This window comes from Oncorhynchus mykiss, unplaced genomic scaffold, assembly GCF_013265735.2.
Source record: "Oncorhynchus mykiss isolate Arlee unplaced genomic scaffold, USDA_OmykA_1.1 un_scaffold_387, whole genome shotgun sequence".
Classification (NCBI taxonomy): Eukaryota; Metazoa; Chordata; class Actinopteri; order Salmoniformes; family Salmonidae; genus Oncorhynchus; species Oncorhynchus mykiss.
In genome coordinates, this window is record NW_023493834.1 from 1 (window position 1) to 24,338 (window position 24,338).

At 43.8% G+C, this 24,338-nt stretch overlaps 1 protein-coding gene and 1 long non-coding RNA gene across 6 annotated transcripts; one reads left to right on the plus strand and one right to left on the minus strand.

Moving 5' to 3' along the window:
- Positions 1-8,567: 8,567 nt before the first annotated feature.
- Positions 8,568-11,228, minus strand: LOC118954546. Its single transcript, XR_005044663.1, has 3 exons — positions 11,107-11,228; positions 9,600-9,672; positions 8,568-8,711 (listed from the first exon to the last, which is right to left on the minus strand). It is a non-coding gene; the product is annotated as an uncharacterized LOC118954546 (long non-coding RNA).
- LOC110511659 lies at positions 10,444-22,921 on the plus strand. 5 transcript variants are annotated; one of them, XR_005044661.1, is made up of 19 exons: positions 11,105-11,243; positions 12,127-12,141; positions 12,234-12,692; positions 12,776-12,866; positions 12,965-13,133; positions 13,223-13,329; positions 13,420-13,503; positions 13,943-14,121; positions 14,267-14,718; positions 14,847-15,134; positions 15,244-16,034; positions 16,125-16,337; positions 16,425-16,749; positions 17,425-17,749; positions 18,425-18,749; positions 19,425-19,749; positions 20,425-20,749; positions 21,425-21,749; positions 22,425-22,921. XR_005044661.1 is itself a non-coding variant. In XM_036974021.1 (9 exons), exons 5-9 carry the CDS (start codon positions 13,293-13,295, stop codon positions 14,843-14,845), a joined length of 759 nt encoding a protein of 252 aa, XP_036829916.1. In that variant the 5' UTR covers positions 10,823-11,243; positions 12,234-12,692; positions 12,776-12,866; positions 12,965-13,133; positions 13,223-13,292; the 3' UTR covers positions 14,846-15,140. The 5 variants fall into 5 exon arrangements, 2 of the variants coding, with proteins under 2 accessions (XP_036829916.1, XP_036829915.1); XR_005044662.1 differs by lacking the exons at positions 11,105-11,243; positions 12,127-12,141 and adding an exon at positions 10,444-10,803; XR_005044660.1 differs by lacking the exon at positions 12,127-12,141 and having other exon boundaries at positions 10,823-11,243.
- Positions 22,922-24,338: the final 1,417 nt, after the last annotated feature.

The window sequence follows — 24,338 nt, forward strand, 5'->3', positions numbered from 1 at the left end:
TACAATCTATTACAGACTTCTAGATGACATTATAGCCTCACGATATCCAACTATTCACTGAATTAATTAGCATTCTCAACAGTCACCACTCACTAAAGTTTATTTCAAACCAACAGATACACATGCTTTACTCCACAAACACAGTTATCACCCCAAACATACATTTAGAGGCATCGTTAAATCACAAATTATACAGTTTCATAGGATTTCCTCCTGCAAACAGGACCTGGGAAAAGCAATTCAAACATTATTTTAGGCACTCAGACAGAGAGGTTACTCTAAACAATATCTCAGAACCATAAAAAACAGCACCTTGGGGGCCCTCTCTCCCATTCAACCTACACACTCACATAACACAAGTCTGTCAATCACTCTTTTGGACCCCAACCTCCATTATAGAGGTTCCAGAGACATTTCCAAATCCTCTGCTTCCCCTGATTTCAACCCTAACCCCTAACCCTAACCCCCCTAACCCCTAACCCTAACCCCCCTAACCCCTAACCCTAACCCCCCTAACCCCTAACCCTAACCCCCCTACCCCCTAACCCCAACCCCCCTAACCCCTAACCCTAACCCCCCTAACCCCTAACCCTAACCCCCCTAACCCCTAACCCTAACCCCCCTAACCCCTAACCCTAACCCCCCTAACCCCTAACCCTAACCCCCCTAACCCCTAACCCTAACCCCCCTAACCCCAACCCTAACCCCCCTAACCCCAACCCTAACCCTAAACCCTAACCCCAAACCCCAAACCCCTAACCCACCCCTCTAACACTAACCCTAAAATTGATAGCTTATACACTAACATGAATACAGCAACTGGAGTACAGACAGTTAGAAATATTTTCCATGCACACCCAGATAGCAATAGATCAGACAATTAAATATTACAATTATTAGAAATCAGCCTCACACACAATGACTTTATATTTAATGATAAGCACTACTTACAGGTGGAGGGAACAGCTAGGGGCAAGAAATTTGCCACGGCATATGCAAACTTTTACATTGCTGAATGGGAGAGAGAGGCATTGGCCAAGTGCCCACATCAACCTACAATCTATTACAGACTTCTAGATGACATTATAGCCTCACGATATCCAACTATTCACTGAATTAATTAGCATTCTCAACAGTCACCACTCACTAAAGTTTATTTCAAACCAACAGATACACATGCTTTACTCCACAAACACAGTTATGACCCCAAACATACATTTAGAGGCATCGTTAAATCACAAATTATACAGTTTCATAGGATTTCCTCCTGCAAACAGGACCTGGGAAAAGCAATTCAAACATTATTTTAGGCACTCAGAGAGGTTACTCTAAACAATATCTCAGAACCATAAAAAACAGCACCTTGGGGGCCCTCTCTCCCATTCAACCTACACACTCACATAACACAAGTCTGTCAATCACTCTTTTGGACCCCAACCTCCATTATAGAGGTTCCAGAGACATTTCCAAATCCTCCGCTTCCCCTGATTTCAACCCTAAACCCTAAACCCTAACCCTAACCCCTAACCCTAACCCCTACCCTAACCCTAACCAACCCTAACCCCAACCCCAAACCCTAACCCCTAACCCACCCCTCTAACACTAACCCTAAAATTGATAGCTTATACACTAACATGAATACAGCAACTGGAGTACAGACAGTTAGAAATATTTTCCATGCACACCCAGATAGCAATAGATCAGACAATTAAATATTACAATTATTAGAAATCAGCCTCACACACAATGACTTTATATTTAATGATAAGCACTACTTACAGGTGGAGGGAACAGCTAGGGGCAAGAAATTTGCCACGGCATATGCAAACTTTTACATTGCTGAATGGGAGAGAGAGGCATTGGCCAAGTGCCCACATCAACCTACAATCTATTACAGACTTCTAGATGACATTATAGCCTCACGATATCCAACTATTCACTGAATTAATTAGCATTCTCAACAGTCACCACTCACTAAAGTTTATTTCAAACCAACAGATACACATGCTTTACTCCACAAACACAGTTATCACCCCAAACATACATTTAGAGGCATCGTTAAATCACAAATTATACAGTTTCATAGGATTTCCTCCTGCAAACAGGACCTGGGAAAAGCAATTCAAACATTATTTTAGGCACTCAGACAGAGAGGTTACTCTAAACAATATCTCAGAACCATAAAAAACAGCACCTTGGGGGCCCTCTCTCCCATTCAACCTACACACTCACATAACACAAGTCTGTCAATCACTCTTTTGGACCCCAACCTCCATTATAGAGGTTCCAGAGACATTTCCAAATCCTCTGCTTCCCCTGATTTCAACCCTAAACCCTAAACCCTAACCCTAACCCCTAACCCTAACCCCTACCCTAACCCTAACCAACCCTAACCCCAACCCCAAACCCTAACCCCTAACCCACCCCTCTAACACTAACCCTAAAATTGATAGCTTATACACTAACATGAATACAGCAACTGGAGTACAGACAGTTAGAAATATTTTCCATGCACACCCAGATAGCAATAGATCAGACAATTAAATATTACAATTATTAGAAATCAGCCTCACACACAATGACTTTATATTTAATGATAAGCACTACTTACAGGTGGAGGGAACAGCTAGGGGCAAGAAATTTGCCACGGCATATGCAAACTTTTACATTGCTGAATGGGAGAGAGAGGCATTGGCCAAGTGCCCACATCAACCTACAATCTATTACAGACTTCTAGATGACATTATAGCCTCACGATATCCAACTATTCACTGAATTAATTAGCATTCTCAACAGTCACCACTCACTAAAGTTTATTTCAAACCAACAGATACACATGCTTTACTCCACAAACACAGTTATGACCCCAAACATACATTTAGAGGCATCGTTAAATCACAAATTATACAGTTTCATAGGATTTCCTCCTGCAAACAGGACCTGGGAAAAGCAATTCAAACATTATTTTAGGCACTCAGAGGTTACTCTAAACAATATCTCAGAACCATAAAAAACAGCACCTTGGGGGCCCTCTCTCCCATTCAACCTACACACTCACATAACACAAGTCTGTCAATCACTCTTTTGGACCCCAACCTCCATTATAGAGGTTCCAGAGACATTTCCAAATCCTCCGCTTCCCCTGATTTCAACCCTAAACCCTAACCCCTAACCCTAACCCCTACCCTAACCCTAACCAACCCTAACCCCAACCCCAACCCCTAACCCCTAACCCACCCCTCTAACACTAACCCTAAAATTGATAGCTTATACACTAACATGAATACAGCAACTGGAGTACAGACAGTTAGAAATATTTTCCATGCACACCCAGATAGCAATAGATCAGACAATTAAATATTACAATTATTAGAAATCAGCCTCACACACAATGACTTTATATTTAATGATAAGCACTACTTACAGGTGGAGGGAACAGCTAGGGGCAAGAAATTTGCCACGGCATATGCAAACTTTTACATTGCTGAATGGGAGAGAGAGGCATTGGCCAAGTGCCCACATCAACCTACAATCTATTACAGACTTCTAGATGACATTATAGCCTCACGATATCCAACTATTCACTGAATTAATTAGCATTCTCAACAGTCACCACTCACTAAAGTTTATTTCAAACCAACAGATACACATGCTTTACTCCACAAACACAGTTATCACCCCAAACATACATTTAGAGGCATCGTTAAATCACAAATTATACAGTTTCATAGGATTTCCTCCTGCAAACAGGACCTGGGAAAAGCAATTCAAACATTATTTTAGGCACTCAGACAGAGAGGTTACTCTAAACAATATCTCAGAACCATAAAAAACAGCACCTTGGGGGCCCTCTCTCCCATTCAACCTACACACTCACATAACACAAGTCTGTCAATCACTCTTTTGGACCCCAACCTCCATTATAGAGGTTCCAGAGACATTTCCAAATCCTCCTGCTTCCCCTGATTTCAACCCTAAACCCTAACCCTAACCCTAACCCCTAACCCTAACCCCTACCCTAACCCTAACCAACCCTAACCCCAACCCCAACCCTAACCCCTAACCCACCCCTCTAACACTAACCCTAAAATTGATAGCTTATACACTAACATGAATACAGCAACTGGAGTACAGACAGTTAGAAATATTTTCCATGCACACCCAGATAGCAATAGATCAGACAATTAAATATTACAATTATTAGAAATCAGCCTCACACACAATGACTTTATATTTAATGATAAGCACTACTTACAGGTGGAGGGAACAGCTAGGGGCAAGAAATTTGCCACGGCATATGCAAACTTTTACATTGCTGAATGGGAGAGAGAGGCATTGGCCAAGTGCCCACATCAACCTACAATCTATTACAGACTTCTAGATGACATTATAGCCTCACGATATCCAACTATTCACTGAATTAATTAGCATTCTCAACAGTCACCACTCACTAAAGTTTATTTCAAACCAACAGATACACATGCTTTACTCCACAAACACAGTTATCACCCCAAACATACATTTAGAGGCATCGTTAAATCACAAATTATACAGTTTCATAGGATTTCCTCCTGCAAACAGGACCTGGGAAAAGCAATTCAAACATTATTTTAGGCACTCAGACAGAGAGGTTACTCTAAACAATATCTCAGAACCATAAAAAACAGCACCTTGGGGGCCCTCTCTCCCATTCAACCTACACACTCACATAACACAAGTCTGTCAATCACTCTTTTGGACCCCAACCTCCATTATAGAGGTTCCAGAGACATTTCCAAATCCTCCGCTTCCCCTGATTTCAACCCTAAACCCTAACCCCTAACCCTAACCCCTACCCTAACCCTAACCAACCCTAACCCCAACCCCAACCCCTAACCCCTAACCCACCCCTCTAACACTAACCCTAAAATTGATAGCTTATACACTAACATGAATACAGCAACTGGAGTACAGACAGTTAGAAATATTTTCCATGCACACCCAGATAGCAATAGATCAGACAATTAAATATTACAATTATTAGAAATCAGCCTCACACACAATGACTTTATATTTAATGATAAGCACTACTTACAGGTGGAGGGAACAGCTAGGGGCAAGAAATTTGCCACGGCATATGCAAACTTTTACATTGCTGAATGGGAGAGAGAGGCATTGGCCAAGTGCCCACATCAACCTACAATCTATTACAGACTTCTAGATGACATTATAGCCTCACGATATCCAACTATTCACTGAATTAATTAGCATTCTCAACAGTCACCACTCACTAAAGTTTATTTCAAACCAACAGATACACATGCTTTACTCCACAAACACAGTTATCACCCCAAACATACATTTAGAGGCATCGTTAAATCACAAATTATACAGTTTCATAGGATTTCCTCCTGCAAACAGGACCTGGGAAAAGCAATTCAAACATTATTTTAGGCACTCAGACAGAGAGGTTACTCTAAACAATATCTCAGAACCATAAAAAACAGCACCTTGGGGGCCCTCTCTCCCATTCAACCTACACACTCACATAACACAAGTCTGTCAATCACTCTTTTGGACCCCAACCTCCATTATAGAGGTTCCAGAGACATTTCCAAATCCTCCGCTTCCCCTGATTTCAACCCTAAACCCTAACCCCTAACCCTAACCCCTACCCTAACCCTAACCAACCCTAACCCCAACCCCAACCCCTAACCCCTAACCCACCCCTCTAACACTAACCCTAAAATTGATAGCTTATACACTAACATGAATACAGCAACTGGAGTACAGACAGTTAGAAATATTTTCCATGCACACCCAGATAGCAATAGATCAGACAATTAAATATTACAATTATTAGAAATCAGCCTCACACACAATGACTTTATATTTAATGATAAGCACTACTTACAGGTGGAGGGAACAGCTAGGGGCAAGAAATTTGCCACGGCATATGCAAACTTTTACATTGCTGAATGGGAGAGAGAGGCATTGGCCAAGTGCCCACATCAACCTACAATCTATTACAGACTTCTAGATGACATTATAGCCTCACGATATCCAACTATTCACTGAATTAATTAGCATTCTCAACAGTCACCACTCACTAAAGTTTATTTCAAACCAACAGATACACATGCTTTACTCCACAAACACAGTTATCACCCCAAACATACATTTAGAGGCATCGTTAAATCACAAATTATACAGTTTCATAGGATTTCCTCCTGCAAACAGGACCTGGGAAAAGCAATTCAAACATTATTTTAGGCACTCAGACAGAGAGGTTACTCTAAACAATATCTCAGAACCATAAAAAACAGCACCTTGGGGGCCCTCTCTCCCATTCAACCTACACACTCACATAACACAAGTCTGTCAATCACTCTTTTGGACCCCAACCTCCATTATAGAGGTTCCAGAGACATTTCCAAATCCTCCTGCTTCCCCTGATTTCAACCCTAAACCCTAAACCCTAACCCTAACCCCTAACCCTAACCCCTACCCTAACCCTAACCAACCCTAACCCCAACCCCAACCCTAACCCCTAACCCACCCCTCTAACACTAACCCTAAAATTGATAGCTTATACACTAACATGAATACAGCAACTGGAGTACAGACAGTTAGAAATATTTTCCATGCACACCCAGATAGCAATAGATCAGACAATTAAATATTACAATTATTAGAAATCAGCCTCACACACAATGACTTTATATTTAATGATAAGCACTACTTACAGGTGGAGGGAACAGCTAGGGGCAAGAAATTTGCCACGGCATATGCAAACTTTTACATTGCTGAATGGGAGAGAGAGGCATTGGCCAAGTGCCCACATCAACCTACAATCTATTACAGACTTCTAGATGACATTATAGCCTCACGATATCCAACTATTCACTGAATTAATTAGCATTCTCAACAGTCACCACTCACTAAAGTTTATTTCAAACCAACAGATACACATGCTTTACTCCACAAACACAGTTATCACCCCAAACATACATTTAGAGGCATCGTTAAATCACAAATTATACAGTTTCATAGGATTTCCTCCTGCAAACAGGACCTGGGAAAAGCAATTCAAACATTATTTTAGGCACTCAGACAGAGAGGTTACTCTAAACAATATCTCAGAACCATAAAAAACAGCACCTTGGGGGCCCTCTCTCCCATTCAACCTACACACTCACATAACACAAGTCTGTCAATCACTCTTTTGGACCCCAACCTCCATTATAGAGGTTCCAGAGACATTTCCAAATCCTCTGCTTCCCCTGATTTCAACCCTAAACCCTAAACCCTAACCCTAACCCCTAACCCTAACCCCTAACCCTAACCCTAACCAACCCTAACCCCAACCCCAAACCCTAACCCCTAACCCACCCCTCTAACACTAACCCTAAAATTGATAGCTTATACACTAACATGAATACAGCAACTGGAGTACAGACAGTTAGAAATATTTTCCATGCACACCCAGATAGCAATAGATCAGACAATTAAATATTACAATTATTAGAAATCAGCCTCACACACAATGACTTTATATTTAATGATAAGCACTACTTACAGGTGGAGGGAACAGCTAGGGGCAAGAAATTTGCCACGGCATATGCAAACTTTTACATTGCTGAATGGGAGAGAGAGGCATTGGCCAAGTGCCCACATCAACCTACAATCTATTACAGACTTCTAGATGACATTATAGCCTCACGATATCCAACTATTCACTGAATTAATTAGCATTCTCAACAGTCACCACTCACTAAAGTTTATTTCAAACCAACAGATACACATGCTTTACTCCACAAACACAGTTATCACCCCAAACATACATTTAGAGGCATCGTTAAATCACAAATTATACAGTTTCATAGGATTTCCTCCTGCAAACAGGACCTGGGAAAAGCAATTCAAACATTATTTTAGGCACTCAGACAGAGAGGTTACTCTAAACAATATCTCAGAACCATAAAAAACAGCACCTTGGGGGCCCTCTCTCCCATTCAACCTACACACTCACATAACACAAGTCTGTCAATCACTCTTTTGGACCCCAACCTCCATTATAGAGGTTCCAGAGACATTTCCAAATCCTCTGCTTCCCCTGATTTCAACCCTAAACCCTAACCCTAACCCTAACCCTAACCCCTACCCTAACCCTAACCAACCCTAACCCCAACCCCAAACCCTAACCCCTAACCCACCCCTCTAACACTAACCCTAAAATTGATAGCTTATACACTAACATGAATACAGCAACTGGAGTACAGACAGTTAGAAATATTTTCCATGCACACCCAGATAGCAATAGATCAGACAATTAAATATTACAATTATTAGAAATCAGCCTCACACACAATGACTTTATATTTAATGATAAGCACTACTTACAGGTGGAGGGAACAGCTAGGGGCAAGAAATTTGCCACGGCATATGCAAACTTTTACATTGCTGAATGGGAGAGAGAGGCATTGGCCAAGTGCCCACATCAACCTACAATCTATTACAGACTTCTAGATGACATTATAGCCTCACGATATCCAACTATTCACTGAATTAATTAGCATTCTCAACAGTCACCACTCACTAAAGTTTATTTCAAACCAACAGATACACATGCTTTACTCCACAAACACAGTTATCACCCCAAACATACATTTAGAGGCATCGTTAAATCACAAATTATACAGTTTCATAGGATTTCCTCCTGCAAACAGGACCTGGGAAAAGCAATTCAAACATTATTTTAGGCACTCAGACAGAGAGGTTACTCTAAACAATATCTCAGAACCATAAAAAACAGCACCTTGGGGGCCCTCTCTCCCATTCAACCTACACACTCACATAACACAAGTCTGTCAATCACTCTTTTGGACCCCAACCTCCATTATAGAGGTTCCAGAGACATTTCCAAATCCTCCGCTTCCCCTGATTTCAACCCTGACCACAACCCTAACCTTAACCCTTACCCTAATTCGGGTTCGTATCCTGCTCCTGTCCATAACCATAATCCAACCACTAACGCTAACCAAAACCCCACCGCTAACCCTACCCCTAATCCTAATCATAACCCTCCTAGAACAGATTTTGAAATTGACCCCCCTCGGAACCACAATCTTCTTTCCTCCTCTCATTCCCCTTCTGAGCAGCAGACAATCCTCATCCCCCTAGTTACTACATTCTCACATAGGATCAGACCGTTACATCAGGTGTTCAAACACAATTTTTCCATCAACCAACAGGCATACACACCCCTCCAGCCGTATAGAATAATCTCAGCATTTAGGAGGAATAAGAGCCTCAAAGACATCCTCATCCAAGCTAAATACAGTACCAAGCCCCCAACCACCAAAATGACCCACTTCAGACCAAGAAAATGCATTTCAAACTCATACAGCAAGACCTCCACTCCAGTTTTAGACTCCATTTCACTCTACACTCCAAATGTCATATGTGTATAATCACTTGCACATTTGACAAAAAACACTACATTGGGGAAACCCAGTATACAATAGAAAATAGACTTAAACAGCATTCTATACAATATCAAACGGGCCCATTTACACACAGAACTAGTGACTCATTTCCAGGATCACCCCATCACTTACCTCAATATATCAGGATTACAGTCGTGTTCTGGGTGGACCAGTTACACCAACTTGCAGCGGAGGACACAAATCACTGGAAACAACAAAAAAAAAAGTTTCAGGACCCGTATCTCCCATTCCCCAAGTGGACGCAAACACGGCAAAAATCTACCGCATACACAGGATCCCAAATGGACAAAAACGCGATGGTAAGCGGGACAAAGTAGTAAGCCACCACAAGACCTCAAAACTCACAATTTCCATTTTCGAAAGATAAAGTTCATTATAAACATACCAGCTGCGTGCTTGCAGACGCGATAAAGACACGCATGTTAAAATATCAAAACAAAATATGTGACCAATGGCATTAAATTGGGGACAGGCCGAAAAGCTTGAAACATGTATGGCAATTTAGCGAGTTAACCCGCTAGCTAATTTGTCCTGTGATATAAACATTGCGTTATTTTTTTTACCTGAATTACACAAATTCCTCTACTCCGACAATTAATCCACACATAAAACGGTCAACTGAATCGTTTCTAGTCATCCCTCCATCTTCATCTTTGAATTTATATGGTAATTGTCATCATCACAAATCAGTTCTTCAATCAACCACGTGAGTGAGGAGATATCACGTGCATAGAAAGAAATCCCAGGGGGGACACGACCCCCTATCCTTGGAAAAATATGATTTCCCCCCCCAATATATCACTGTAAACATATCTATGTAATTTCAATAATATGAATGAACGCAATGAAAGCACTTATGCTGATGATAGACACTTAATAGCGCGTTTTTAAGTTTCAAAAGATTGCGACCCCCGCCCTTTGCCTCACAATGGTTTGATCCACTGCAGGTCATTAGTTTTGTTGGAAGCGACGACCAGCAGCTAACTAACTACCAGCAAACCATCGCTAGCGGTCTTCAGCGCGGAAAGCTCTCGCCAGTTCGAACAACGCGACTCTAACCAGAGCATAGCGGACCTATTATTATTTATTTTTTTATCCCCGGATTACCAGCGGATTCCCACCGCAAACGGAACATTTTCAGCTGGGTCTTCACAACTAGCTAACTGCAACCCCGGATGATTACTCCTGGCTAGCGTTTCCATCCATTTAGCTTTGAAGCTAGCCCGGCCAGAGCCCATGTGCTACCACCGAAGCATACTCCTGGGCTACAATATCCGGACCCACGACCGGTCTATCGATGTCACCGCATGAAGAGGTATAAACAGACTCAGCCCATCGCGACGTCCCCAAAGGCTAACTTTCTAGCCCTTGCTATCTCCTTGCTTGCTAATTCGGCCTGCTAACTGCTAGCTTGTTTAGCCCCGGTCCGCTAACTACCTTGTTAAGCCCCGGCCTACTAACTGTTAGCTTGTTAGCACAGGCCTGCTAACCGTCTGACTCAACGCGTCCCAACCACTCACCGGACCAAATATTTACTTTAGAACACATTCAAGAACCTCCAGAAGCTAACTAGCTACAAGCTATTTAGTCATTGTTAGCCACTGCTAGCGGCCTTTACCTTCTGCACAGCCAGCCAGTTTTCTTAACCTGGATAATACTCGCCAGTCATGCTTCTCTGCCCCGCCCACCGCTGGCCCCTGGACACTGATCACGTGGCTACATAGCTGATGCATGCTGGACTGTCCATCAATCACGGTACTCCATTTTGCTTGTTTATGTTTTATCTCTCGGCCCCAGCCGCACTCACGTGGTAATTTCGCTTAATTTGCAAAGAAATCCACATTAAGGACTATAAATGTGATGAAATATGACATTAACACCTTTAGCCAACCGCATTTTTTTTTTTACTACAGAGGCTACCCGAACTGTGTAATTTAACAACATCTGTAGATCGCTAGCTACTGTAGCTATAGTATGCTGCATGCTGTGGGCAGGCAAGTTAGCATTGTCTATCAAATATTTTTCTGACAGAAATGGATAATATTCGATGTGTATATATATATATATATATATATATATATATATATATATATATATATATATATATATATATATATATATATATATATATATATATATATATATATATATATATATATATAGCAAAGAAATGAAAATAATCAACTAGTAAAATGTGGTGATTTATGACAATAACTCGTCTAGCCAACCGAATTGTTTGACTACAGGAGTTACCCGAACTGTGTAATTTAACAACATCTGTAAATCGCTAGCTACTGTAAACAAGGTTTACAAAAACGCAAAAGTTTATTTGACTGCTAACAACCCTATAAAACCTTAGCTAACATCTATATCAACTCAAACTTGGAATTGTATACTGTTTAATTGTCTATTTATCTTCGTTTTTTGATGGCATGCGTCTGAAGTGTATGTAGTTGGATGCATTGTATGATATGTGACAACATGATTGTCATTGGGGCAAACGTGGCTTTCTATGATTTTAACTAAACTGAATTTAACTGCATATGAGCTAATAATCAACCTAACCCGGCACCCCCCTCCACACCACTGATATCGTTCTATACCCCCCCCCCCCTCACTGCTGTCCTCCTCCTAGCAGACTTATCAAGCAAACGTAAGTTCCTTTATATGTATCTAATACTGTTATGCTGTTACTTGTCACTGCACTCCTCAGTCATGATAATAGTATTTTTCTTGCCTCCTAAGATGGAAAATCCTACTTTCCGGTTCACGCCTTCACAGGAGTTGGTCCTCAAGGCCACACCGCAGGCAGTTAAAGTGGCCGCTGACGGCCCCCCTGCTTCTGGTGCCCAGGGCCCTCCTGTGAGGGCTAAGAAGTGGGAGGAAGTGGAAGCAGAGGCTCGAGCCCGTGTCGTCTCCTAGGGAGGTGACCCCGTTGCAGAGATGGTCGTCCTAAGCCGGTGCACGGTTCAGTTCGGCAAGTACCGGGGTCAGATCTTCAAGTGGATGATGGAGAACGACGTGGGCTACATGATGCACCTGGTAACGGTGCATCAGAAGGAGAGGGAGCGAGAGCGCAGTGTTTCCCAGCATCCCCTGATGGCCAACAAGGACGCCTTGACTCGCACGCCTATCCGGCCTTCGCTGAGATGGTCAGGTTCAACCGGGCACATGAGGAAGCTAAAGTCCTGTCCTCCCAGCCAGGTGAGTTTGTTTAATTCTTCTCATTGTATGTAAGATGTAACTCTTTTGCTCTGACAGTTAATTGGTTCACGTGCTGATTTCAGGCCAGGAGGGCAAGGCCCTTGTCGGCATTGGGAAGTACAAGTGGGACACGCTGCAGGACCTGTATGAGGCTACGGGTGCAGACAGGATAAAGTAAGGGGCGAGCGTCTTTTGTGTTTTCTATGTTCATGTCAGTGTTTTTTATGCACCATTTTACATCTGAAATGTTCCCTCTGCTGTGTCTCACACAGATATGTCAGGAGCATGAGGACGCAGACACCCCGTTATCCTGGGAGTGCGATGGCAGCCTTGATTGATTACATTCAGCGCAGAGACCAGGAGGGGGTAGCTGCTGTGGCCGGGCACGCCGCAGCCAACACCATCCCCGCCAGTAACACCCGGCCCAACAGTGCGGCTTACGTAAGTGTTACATATCTTAAAGGAAAATATAATTCTACTTGTTCCACACAGTTGGAAATGGTGACATATTTGCTGTTTTGTTTTCAAAGGCCTCTTGGTCCTGCGATCTCTGCGTTCCTTTCAAGGCGCTCTCTCGCCCCAGGTGAACTGCAGGCGAAGATGAAGAAACTCATTGCTTCTCAGCCTGCAGTTCAAGGTGAGTGTCTAGTTTCACATGTAAGATAAAAATAAAAATGTTTCGATAAGCTGTGTAGCTCACAATCCTTTCTCTCTCCACGTGATATAGGGGTGTCTTTCCCTCGACCAGCACTGCCACCAACCGATATATCAGACGCAGAGCTGGTCAAAGCAGCTGCTGACATAGACACATGTATGTTTTTACATCACTATTAATTGACATAGGACATTTGATAATTATTCAGTTCAAGTTTTTGCTGACATCTATTAGTGTTTTAAATATTTTTCCCTATCATCAGCCCAAGGAAATGTATTGGTAAGAGTCATCTGGGTTTTAGAGGAGAGTCACTGCATGTATGCACTATTAATTATCTTACCTTGCCACTGTAGCTGTCATCCTGTCATCATGTAGCTGTCATCCTGTATGACTTTCTATTTTCCATTTTAATCACTAATTTCATGTAAGTTTTACACTCAAACTTGACCAACACTCATTTAATTATTTTGTTACATCCTATCACTGATTGATATTCATCTGGGCATGTTGGAATTGTGCTATTAACTTTCTCTGTTCATTCATGGAAGCATTTATTCATTCATTTAACCTATTTATTTCTGTGTCACTGCAAAAGCCGTATCCCTACAGCTCCACCCATCGCTCCCTCGGCCTCTGCCTCCAAATGACCGAGCCCCGGTCCCTGCCCCGGTTCCTGACCCGGCCCCTGCTCCTGCCCTACTAGGGCGGAGCGAAGAGGAGGATTTGCCCCGGCAGTCCTTCCTGCCTCCAAGGCCCGCCTCAGAAAGTGCTGAGGTAAATTCATCAACTGTAATTACTCCACATTGTTAAGATATTAAACATTGGACACAGTTGTCTTGTCTCCTGCATACTCTCTCCCTGTCTGTTTCTCTGAAACATTACCATCCCTTCTCCCCCATCACTCTCTCCTCTCACTCAGCTGCTGCTTCCAGAGAGTTGGCGTTCATCTCTCACCAAGGAGCAGCAGCAGTGGATCGGCCGCACGCTGTTCACCAGGAACAGCTTTGGGAGGTCGACACTCACCACTGACCTGGTCACGTGGTGGAACCCTCCCCAACCACGGCCGATCTACAATCAGCCACCCGCATCCCCCGACCCCTTCTTCGCATGTCAGCTGTTCCTTTGGATGCCCGTACGTATATGGGCATACAAGCTGGCATGTCCCCAGTCTGGGTGCAGAGGCACACTGTGCAAGGCTGGGCTCTACAAGACCATCCGGAGGGTCTTGGACATCGACCGCTGGTATCTCATGGCCACTGAGTACCTGGAATGCGGCCGGTGTAAGAAGAAGGTCGCGGGGAGGTCACGGGACCTTGTCAGTCAGCTGGACGCTCGGCATCGCTGCCAGTTTCCAGCAATATTGACATACAAGTAAGTTCACAAGGTTTTGTTAGTTAGTAATGAAGTTAAATGAATGCATGTCATTCATATGCTTTCTCTCACTCTCACACTCACTCTCACTCACTCTCTCGGCTGTCCTGTGACCTGCGGGTTGTGAGGATGCTGAGGTCGCGCACTTTGGGGACCAGTGAGTCACAGACCTACAGCAAGCTGTGTGAAAGTCACAGCGAGTCCTTGATGCGTAGTTGTATACGGTACCTCGGGGAGTGCAAGCAGTTTCTGGCATTGGGCGGCAGTTCACTGATCCACCGGAGATGCCCCCGGTGCCCTCACCCGTCTGGCTTCTGACAGTCTACAGCCATGACGTGCTATCGCGGCTGGACGAGGTGAAGGCCAGGGTCACCTCCGTCTTTGGGTCCATCTTAAAGATGGACTCTACCAAGAAGGTGAGTTTTCACTTAAAAATGTGAAGATGAGTCATGTCTTATTTATTTATTTTTATATCTATATTTAAATAATGTCTTTACCTTTCTGTCTTTGTGTGTTTGTCTCCAGGTGACTAAAAAGCTTGCGGGTACCGCTGCAGACACAGCCGCCTGGGTTACCAACGTCGGTAACGAGCATGGGCAGGTCCTCGTCAGTGTCCTCACTGCCGGTGAGGGCGAGGGCCTGCTCCCCATGGCGGCTGGTCTCATGGAACGGTACCGGCTCGCCGGGGTGGCGCCCCCCCCCAGCTCATGTACGTGGACCGAGACTGCTGCTCCAGCTTTGGCGGATCAAAGACAGCTGCCATGTACAATGACTGGGACCAGCTGGTGGTTCGGCTGGACATCTGACACCTGATGCGGCGGTTCGCGTCAGGTGTCACCTCTGAGAGCCACCAGCTCTACGGTCCCTTCATGCGGCAGCTGTCAGCCTGCATCTTTGAGTGGGATGCAGGCGATGTCTGCCGACTGCTGGAGGCCAAGAGGTCTGAGCTGGAGGGGAAGCACGGGATGGTCGGCCTCACCGAGGCAGAGGTTTCGAGGAAGATCGGCAGGAAGGAGATTGCTGTCGGCGTCGTACGCGTGGAGCCGCGGAGACCGAAGTCCTTCTCCTCGAGACCTTCAACAGCGAGAAGGGGGTCGACACCCTGGGCATCCCGTTGCTGGACTCCATCCGCATCCAGGCGATCTGGAAAGAGCAGAGGCGCCACCTCCACTGCATACAGGACCCACCCGGTGTACAGCTGTACACCGAGACCGGCAAAATCACCAAGGGCGGCGTGATGTTGCCGGTTTATCGCTGCGCACGGGGCTCCACATCCTTGGAGTCATTCCATCTCCACCTCAACCGGTTCATCCCAGGTAATTGTCATTGTGGAGCTTAAAGTAATGCTTATTGTTTAATGTTAACAGCAACAGCTCTCCCACCCTAATCGTGCATTGTTCTCTCAGGTACCAGGGCAAATGCAATGCATTTCCAGGCATTCCTGTTGGATGGACTGATGAGGTGGAACGAGGACCGTGCGCAGGCAGCAGTGGAGGGGAAGAACAGGAAGCCCCTGCTCTCCTACAGTGGCTACCTGCAGCACATCCTTAACCTTAGCAGCAAAAGGGTGCTTGGCAAGGAACAGGTTAAGGACTACACCAAGCCTAGCGAGTACACAGGTAAGTCAAGTAAGAGAATGAACATTTACATCAGTTGCATTAATTACATCCCATTAACACTTCTCTACTCTGCTTTTTATTTTATAGGGGAACTCCTCGGAGTGGAGTACCTGTACTCGCAGACTGGCAGAGTGCTGCAGGATGTCAGCGGGGACCCTGACCTTCCGGAAGAGCAGCTGTCGAGCAGCTCGACGAGGGCTTTCAGGAGGAGGATGTAGACCAGACAGTCCACATCCCTCATGTCCCTCGTGTGAGCGCCCCGTCCTCCAGCTCGGCGGCACCTCTGTCAGGGGAACCCGCTGACGCACCCAGGTCTGGGCCATCCAGTCCCACCGCCCCTGAAGACGGAAGCTCTCCTGAGGCCCCTGGTCGACACAGTTCTCCTCACCCTGACCACTCCTCTGATTCAGAGGTAATTATACTTGACCTTTTGTGTTGGTAAAAAAAATACATGCTATTGCAACAATTCAGAGACTGGCGGATTAATACTTTTCTGTGGTTGATCATTGTTTATTTGCAAGCAAAAATATATAACCGTGAGCTTGCAGTTCCTACAACTTCCACACGATGTCGCCAATAACGTCATTTTCGTTGACAAAAATCCTTTGTGTAATGACAAATACGTTTTTGTAAACAAATGACGTTATTGGCTACATCGTGTGGAAGTTGTAGGAACTGCAAGCTCACGGTTATATATTTTTGCTTGCAATAAACAATGATCAACCACAGAAAAGTATTAATCCGCCAGTGTAATGACAAATCATTACACAAAGGATTTTTGTCAGCACAAATGACGTTATTGGCGACATCGTGTGGAAGTTGTAGGAACTGCAAGCTCACGGTTATATATTTTTGCTTGCAATAAACAATTCAGAGACTGGCGGATTAATACTTTTCTGTGGTTGATCATTGTTTATTGCAAGCATCCTTAACCTTAGCAGCAAAAGGGTGCTTGGCAAGGAACAGGTTAAGGACTACACCAAGCCTAGCGAGTACACAGTTAAGTCAAGTAAGAGAATGAACATTTACATCAGTTGCATTAATTACATCCCATTAACACTTCTCTACTCTGCTTTTTATTTTATAGGGGAACTCCTCGGAGTGGAGTACCTGTACTCGCAGACTGGCAGAGTGCTGCAGGATGTCAGCGGGGACCCTGACCTTCCGGAAGAGCAGCTGTCGAGCAGCTCGACGAGGGCTTTCAGGAGGAGGATGTAGACCAGACAGTCCACATCCCTCATGTCCCTCGTGTGAGCGCCCCGTCCTCCAGCTCGGCGGCACCTCTGTCAGGGGAACCCGCTGACGCACCCAGGTCTGGGCCATCCAGTCCCACCGCCCCTGAAGACGGAAGCTCTCCTGAGGCCCCTGGTCGACACAGTTCTCCTCACCCTGACCACTCCTCTGATTCAGAGGTAATTATACTTGACCTTTTGTGTTGGTAAAAAAAATACATGCTATTGCAACAATTCAGAGACTGGCGGATTAATACTTTTCTGTGGTTGATCATTGTTTATTTGCAAGCAAAAATATATAACCGTGAGCTTGCAGTTCCTACAACTTCCACACGATGTCGCCAATAACGTCATTTTCGTTGACAAAAATCCTTTGTGTAATGACAAATACGTTTTTGTAAACAAATGACGTTATTGGCTACATCGTGTGGAAGTTGTAGGAACTGCAAGCTCACGGTTATATATTTTTGCTTGCAATAAACAATGATCAACCACAGAAAAGTATTAATCCGCCAGTGTAATGACAAATCATTACACAAAGGATTTTTGTCAGCACAAATGACGTTATTGGCGACATCGTGTGGAAGTTGTAGGAACTGCAAGCTCACGGTTATATATTTTTGCTTGCAATAAACAATTCAGAGACTGGCGGATTAATACTTTTCTGTGGTTGATCATTGTTTATTGCAAGCATCCTTAACCTTAGCAGCAAAAGGGTGCTTGGCAAGGAACAGGTTAAGGACTACACCAAGCCTAGCGAGTACACAGTTAAGTCAAGTAAGAGAATGAACATTTACATCAGTTGCATTAATTACATCCCATTAACACTTCTCTACTCTGCTTTTTATTTTATAGGGGAACTCCTCGGAGTGGAGTACCTGTACTCGCAGACTGGCAGAGTGCTGCAGGATGTCAGCGGGGACCCTGACCTTCCGGAAGAGCAGCTGTCGAGCAGCTCGACGAGGGCTTTCAGGAGGAGGATGTAGACCAGACAGTCCACATCCCTCATGTCCCTCGTGTGAGCGCCCCGTCCTCCAGCTCGGCGGCACCTCTGTCAGGGGAACCCGCTGACGCACCCAGGTCTGGGCCATCCAGTCCCACCGCCCCTGAAGACGGAAGCTCTCCTGAGGCCCCTGGTCGACACAGTTCTCCTCACCCTGACCACTCCTCTGATTCAGAGGTAATTATACTTGACCTTTTGTGTTGGTAAAAAAAATACATGCTATTGCAACAATTCAGAGACTGGCGGATTAATACTTTTCTGTGGTTGATCATTGTTTATTTGCAAGCAAAAATATATAACCGTGAGCTTGCAGTTCCTACAACTTCCACACGATGTCGCCAATAACGTCATTTTCGTTGACAAAAATCCTTTGTGTAATGACAAATACGTTTTTGTAAACAAATGACGTTATTGGCTACATCGTGTGGAAGTTGTAGGAACTGCAAGCTCACGGTTATATATTTTTGCTTGCAATAAACAATGATCAACCACAGAAAAGTATTAATCCGCCAGTGTAATGACAAATCATTACACAAAGGATTTTTGTCAGCACAAATGACGTTATTGGCGACATCGTGTGGAAGTTGTAGGAACTGCAAGCTCACGGTTATATATTTTTGCTTGCAATAAACAATTCAGAGACTGGCGGATTAATACTTTTCTGTGGTTGATCATTGTTTATTGCAAGCATCCTTAACCTTAGCAGCAAAAGGGTGCTTGGCAAGGAACAGGTTAAGGACTACACCAAGCCTAGCGAGTACACAGTTAAGTCAAGTAAGAGAATGAACATTTACATCAGTTGCATTAATTACATCCCATTAACACTTCTCTACTCTGCTTTTTATTTTATAGGGGAACTCCTCGGAGTGGAGTACCTGTACTCGCAGACTGGCAGAGTGCTGCAGGATGTCAGCGGGGACCCTGACCTTCCGGAAGAGCAGCTGTCGAGCAGCTCGACGAGGGCTTTCAGGAGGAGGATGTAGACCAGACAGTCCACATCCCTCATGTCCCTCGTGTGAGCGCCCCGTCCTCCAGCTCGGCGGCACCTCTGTCAGGGGAACCCGCTGACGCACCCAGGTCTGGGCCATCCAGTCCCACCGCCCCTGAAGACGGAAGCTCTCCTGAGGCCCCTGGTCGACACAGTTCTCCTCACCCTGACCACTCCTCTGATTCAGAGGTAATTATACTTGACCTTTTGTGTTGGTAAAAAAAATACATGCTATTGCAACAATTCAGAGACTGGCGGATTAATACTTTTCTGTGGTTGATCATTGTTTATTTGCAAGCAAAAATATATAACCGTGAGCTTGCAGTTCCTACAACTTCCACACGATGTCGCCAATAACGTCATTTTCGTTGACAAAAATCCTTTGTGTAATGACAAATACGTTTTTGTAAACAAATGACGTTATTGGCTACATCGTGTGGAAGTTGTAGGAACTGCAAGCTCACGGTTATATATTTTTGCTTGCAATAAACAATGATCAACCACAGAAAAGTATTAATCCGCCAGTGTAATGACAAATCATTACACAAAGGATTTTTGTCAGCACAAATGACGTTATTGGCGACATCGTGTGGAAGTTGTAGGAACTGCAAGCTCACGGTTATATATTTTTGCTTGCAATAAACAATTCAGAGACTGGCGGATTAATACTTTTCTGTGGTTGATCATTGTTTATTGCAAGCATCCTTAACCTTAGCAGCAAAAGGGTGCTTGGCAAGGAACAGGTTAAGGACTACACCAAGCCTAGCGAGTACACAGTTAAGTCAAGTAAGAGAATGAACATTTACATCAGTTGCATTAATTACATCCCATTAACACTTCTCTACTCTGCTTTTTATTTTATAGGGGAACTCCTCGGAGTGGAGTACCTGTACTCGCAGACTGGCAGAGTGCTGCAGGATGTCAGCGGGGACCCTGACCTTCCGGAAGAGCAGCTGTCGAGCAGCTCGACGAGGGCTTTCAGGAGGAGGATGTAGACCAGACAGTCCACATCCCTCATGTCCCTCGTGTGAGCGCCCCGTCCTCCAGCTCGGCGGCACCTCTGTCAGGGGAACCCGCTGACGCACCCAGGTCTGGGCCATCCAGTCCCACCGCCCCTGAAGACGGAAGCTCTCCTGAGGCCCCTGGTCGACACAGTTCTCCTCACCCTGACCACTCCTCTGATTCAGAGGTAATTATACTTGACCTTTTGTGTTGGTAAAAAAAATACATGCTATTGCAACAATTCAGAGACTGGCGGATTAATACTTTTCTGTGGTTGATCATTGTTTATTTGCAAGCAAAAATATATAACCGTGAGCTTGCAGTTCCTACAACTTCCACACGATGTCGCCAATAACGTCATTTTCGTTGACAAAAATCCTTTGTGTAATGACAAATACGTTTTTGTAAACAAATGACGTTATTGGCTACATCGTGTGGAAGTTGTAGGAACTGCAAGCTCACGGTTATATATTTTTGCTTGCAATAAACAATGATCAACCACAGAAAAGTATTAATCCGCCAGTGTAATGACAAATCATTACACAAAGGATTTTTGTCAGCACAAATGACGTTATTGGCGACATCGTGTGGAAGTTGTAGGAACTGCAAGCTCACGGTTATATATTTTTGCTTGCAATAAACAATTCAGAGACTGGCGGATTAATACTTTTCTGTGGTTGATCATTGTTTATTGCAAGCATCCTTAACCTTAGCAGCAAAAGGGTGCTTGGCAAGGAACAGGTTAAGGACTACACCAAGCCTAGCGAGTACACAGTTAAGTCAAGTAAGAGAATGAACATTTACATCAGTTGCATTAATTACATCCCATTAACACTTCTCTACTCTGCTTTTTATTTTATAGGGGAACTCCTCGGAGTGGAGTACCTGTACTCGCAGACTGGCAGAGTGCTGCAGGATGTCAGCGGGGACCCTGACCTTCCGGAAGAGCAGCTGTCGAGCAGCTCGACGAGGGCTTTCAGGAGGAGGATGTAGACCAGACAGTCCACATCCCTCATGTCCCTCGTGTGAGCGCCCCGTCCTCCAGCTCGGCGGCACCTCTGTCAGGGGAACCCGCTGACGCACCCAGGTCTGGGCCATCCAGTCCCACCGCCCCTGAAGACGGAAGCTCTCCTGAGGCCCCTGGTCGACACAGTTCTCCTCACCCTGACCACTCCTCTGATTCAGAGGTAATTATACTTGACCTTTTGTGTTGGTAAAAAAAATACATGCTATTGCAACAATTCAGAGACTGGCGGATTAATACTTTTCTGTGGTTGATCATTGTTTATTTGCAAGCAAAAATATATAACCGTGAGCTTGCAGTTCCTACAACTTCCACACGATGTCGCCAATAACGTCATTTTCGTTGACAAAAATCCTTTGTGTAATGACAAATACGTTTTTGTAAACAAATGACGTTATTGGCTACATCGTGTGGAAGTTGTAGGAACTGCAAGCTCACGGTTATATATTTTTGCTTGCAATAAACAATGATCAACCACAGAAAAGTATTAATCCGCCAGTGTAATGACAAATCATTACACAAAGGATTTTTGTCAGCACAAATGACGTTATTGGCGACATCGTGTGGAAGTTGTAGGAACTGCAAGCTCACGGTTATATATTTTTGCTTGCAATAAACAATTCAGAGACTGGCGGATTAATACTTTTCTGTGGTTGATCATTGTTTATTGCAAGCATCCTTAACCTTAGCAGCAAAAGGGTGCTTGGCAAGGAACAGGTTAAGGACTACACCAAGCCTAGCGAGTACACAGTTAAGTCAAGTAAGAGAATGAACATTTACATCAGTTGCATTAATTACATCCCATTAACACTTCTCTACTCTGCTTTTTATTTTATAGGGGAACTCCTCGGAGTGGAGTACCTGTACTCGCAGACTGGCAGAGTGCTGCAGGATGTCAGCGGGGACCCTGACCTTCCGGAAGAGCAGCTGGTTCTCAACCTTTTTTTGGGATACTGGAACCACTGCATATAAGGTTTTGAGCAGTCCTCAGTCCACATGGTATGTAAAGTTAGTGGAAACCTTGTGGTACTGAATACATTCATTATACTTTTTAATTTCACGGACCCCTAGGTGTCCATGGACGATGTAGTTTGGTCCTATACGGTTTGAATGGAATAGAGGAGATTTCACGTTGTAACTTTTATGTTGCAGTTTTTGTACATGAGTTGTTGTATTTTGGTACTGTCATCAAAGCACCTAGCAATGTATTGGGGATGTGTGTTTTACCTTGCTCCTGTGTAGAAAGAACAACTTGTCAGATGCATTGGAGACTGATGTGTTCCTGTCCTGTCTATTCACAATACTATTGCAGATCAACATAAAGCCTAAAATACAGCCGTGGTGTCGCTCTTCATTTCTTGGTTTTCCTGTGGTATAAGAAACCTGCTACTCTTTGGCATATGATTGTTGTCAATAAGTGTGTTAGCTAGCATACACCGATGTAATTGTCACTTAAGCCAGTTGAGTATAAGTTGTCAGTTGTCTTCGAAAACCATCAATATCGTTAAGCCCTGCACTACTAACGTGCTGTTTCCCATTTAACAACAGCAACAGAAATAAGAGTTGCTCAACTGGGAAAAATGGCTGATGTGATTCACCGGATCACTGGATGCGTGTGAGTTTGGGTGAGTGTAACCGATGTGAAATGGCCAGCATCGCCTAATGTAAATAATGTGTGTACAATGTTTTAAACATAACTGTTCAAACTAGACTACCTATATAGTAGGTACACTTGTGGACAATTTTCAGCAGGTTGCAGCAATTGAACTACAGAAATAACCACTTTTCAACAAGACAACGTCTAAAATCGTGTTTGGTTGCACTGGAAGTACATTTTATACAGAACTGTTCAAACTAGATGATAGTAGGTACACTTGTGGACAATTTTCAGCAAATTGCAGCAATTGAACTACAGAAATAACCACTTTTCCAAAAACAAGGTCTAAAATCGTGTTTGGTTGCACTGGAAGTACATTTTATACAGAACTGTTCAAACTAGATGATAGTAGGTACACTTGTGGACAATTTTCAGCAAATTGCAGCAATTGAACTACAGAAATAACCACTTTTCCCAAAAACAAGGTCTAAAATCGTGTTTGGTTGCACTGGAAGTACATTTTATACAGAACTGTTCAAACTAGATGATAGTAGGTACACTTGTGGACAATTTTCAGCAAATTGCAGCAATTGAACTACAGAAATAACCACTTTTCCAAAAACAAGGTCTAAAATCGTGTTTGGTTGCACTGGAAGTACATTTTATACAGAACTGTTCAAACTAGATGATAGTAGGTACACTTGTGGACAATTTTCAGCAAATTGCAGCAATTGAACTACAGAAATAACCACTTTTCCACAAAACAAGGATCTAAAATCGTGTTTGGTTGCACTGGAAGTACATTTTATACAGAACTGTTCAAACTAGATGATAGTAGGTACACTTGTGGACAATTTTCAGCAAATTGCAGCAATTGAACTACAGAAATAACCACTTTTCCACAAAACAAGGTCTAAAATCGTGTTTGGTTGCACTGGAAGTACATTTTATACAGAACTGTTCAAACTAGATGATAGTAGGTACACTTGTGGACAATTTTCAGCAAATTGCAGCAATTGAACTACAGAAATAACCACTTTTCCACAAAACAAGGTCTAAAATCGTGTTTGGTTGCACTGGAAGTACATTTTATACAGAACTGTTCAAACTAGATGATAGTAGGTACACTTGTGGACAATTTTCAGCAAATTGCAG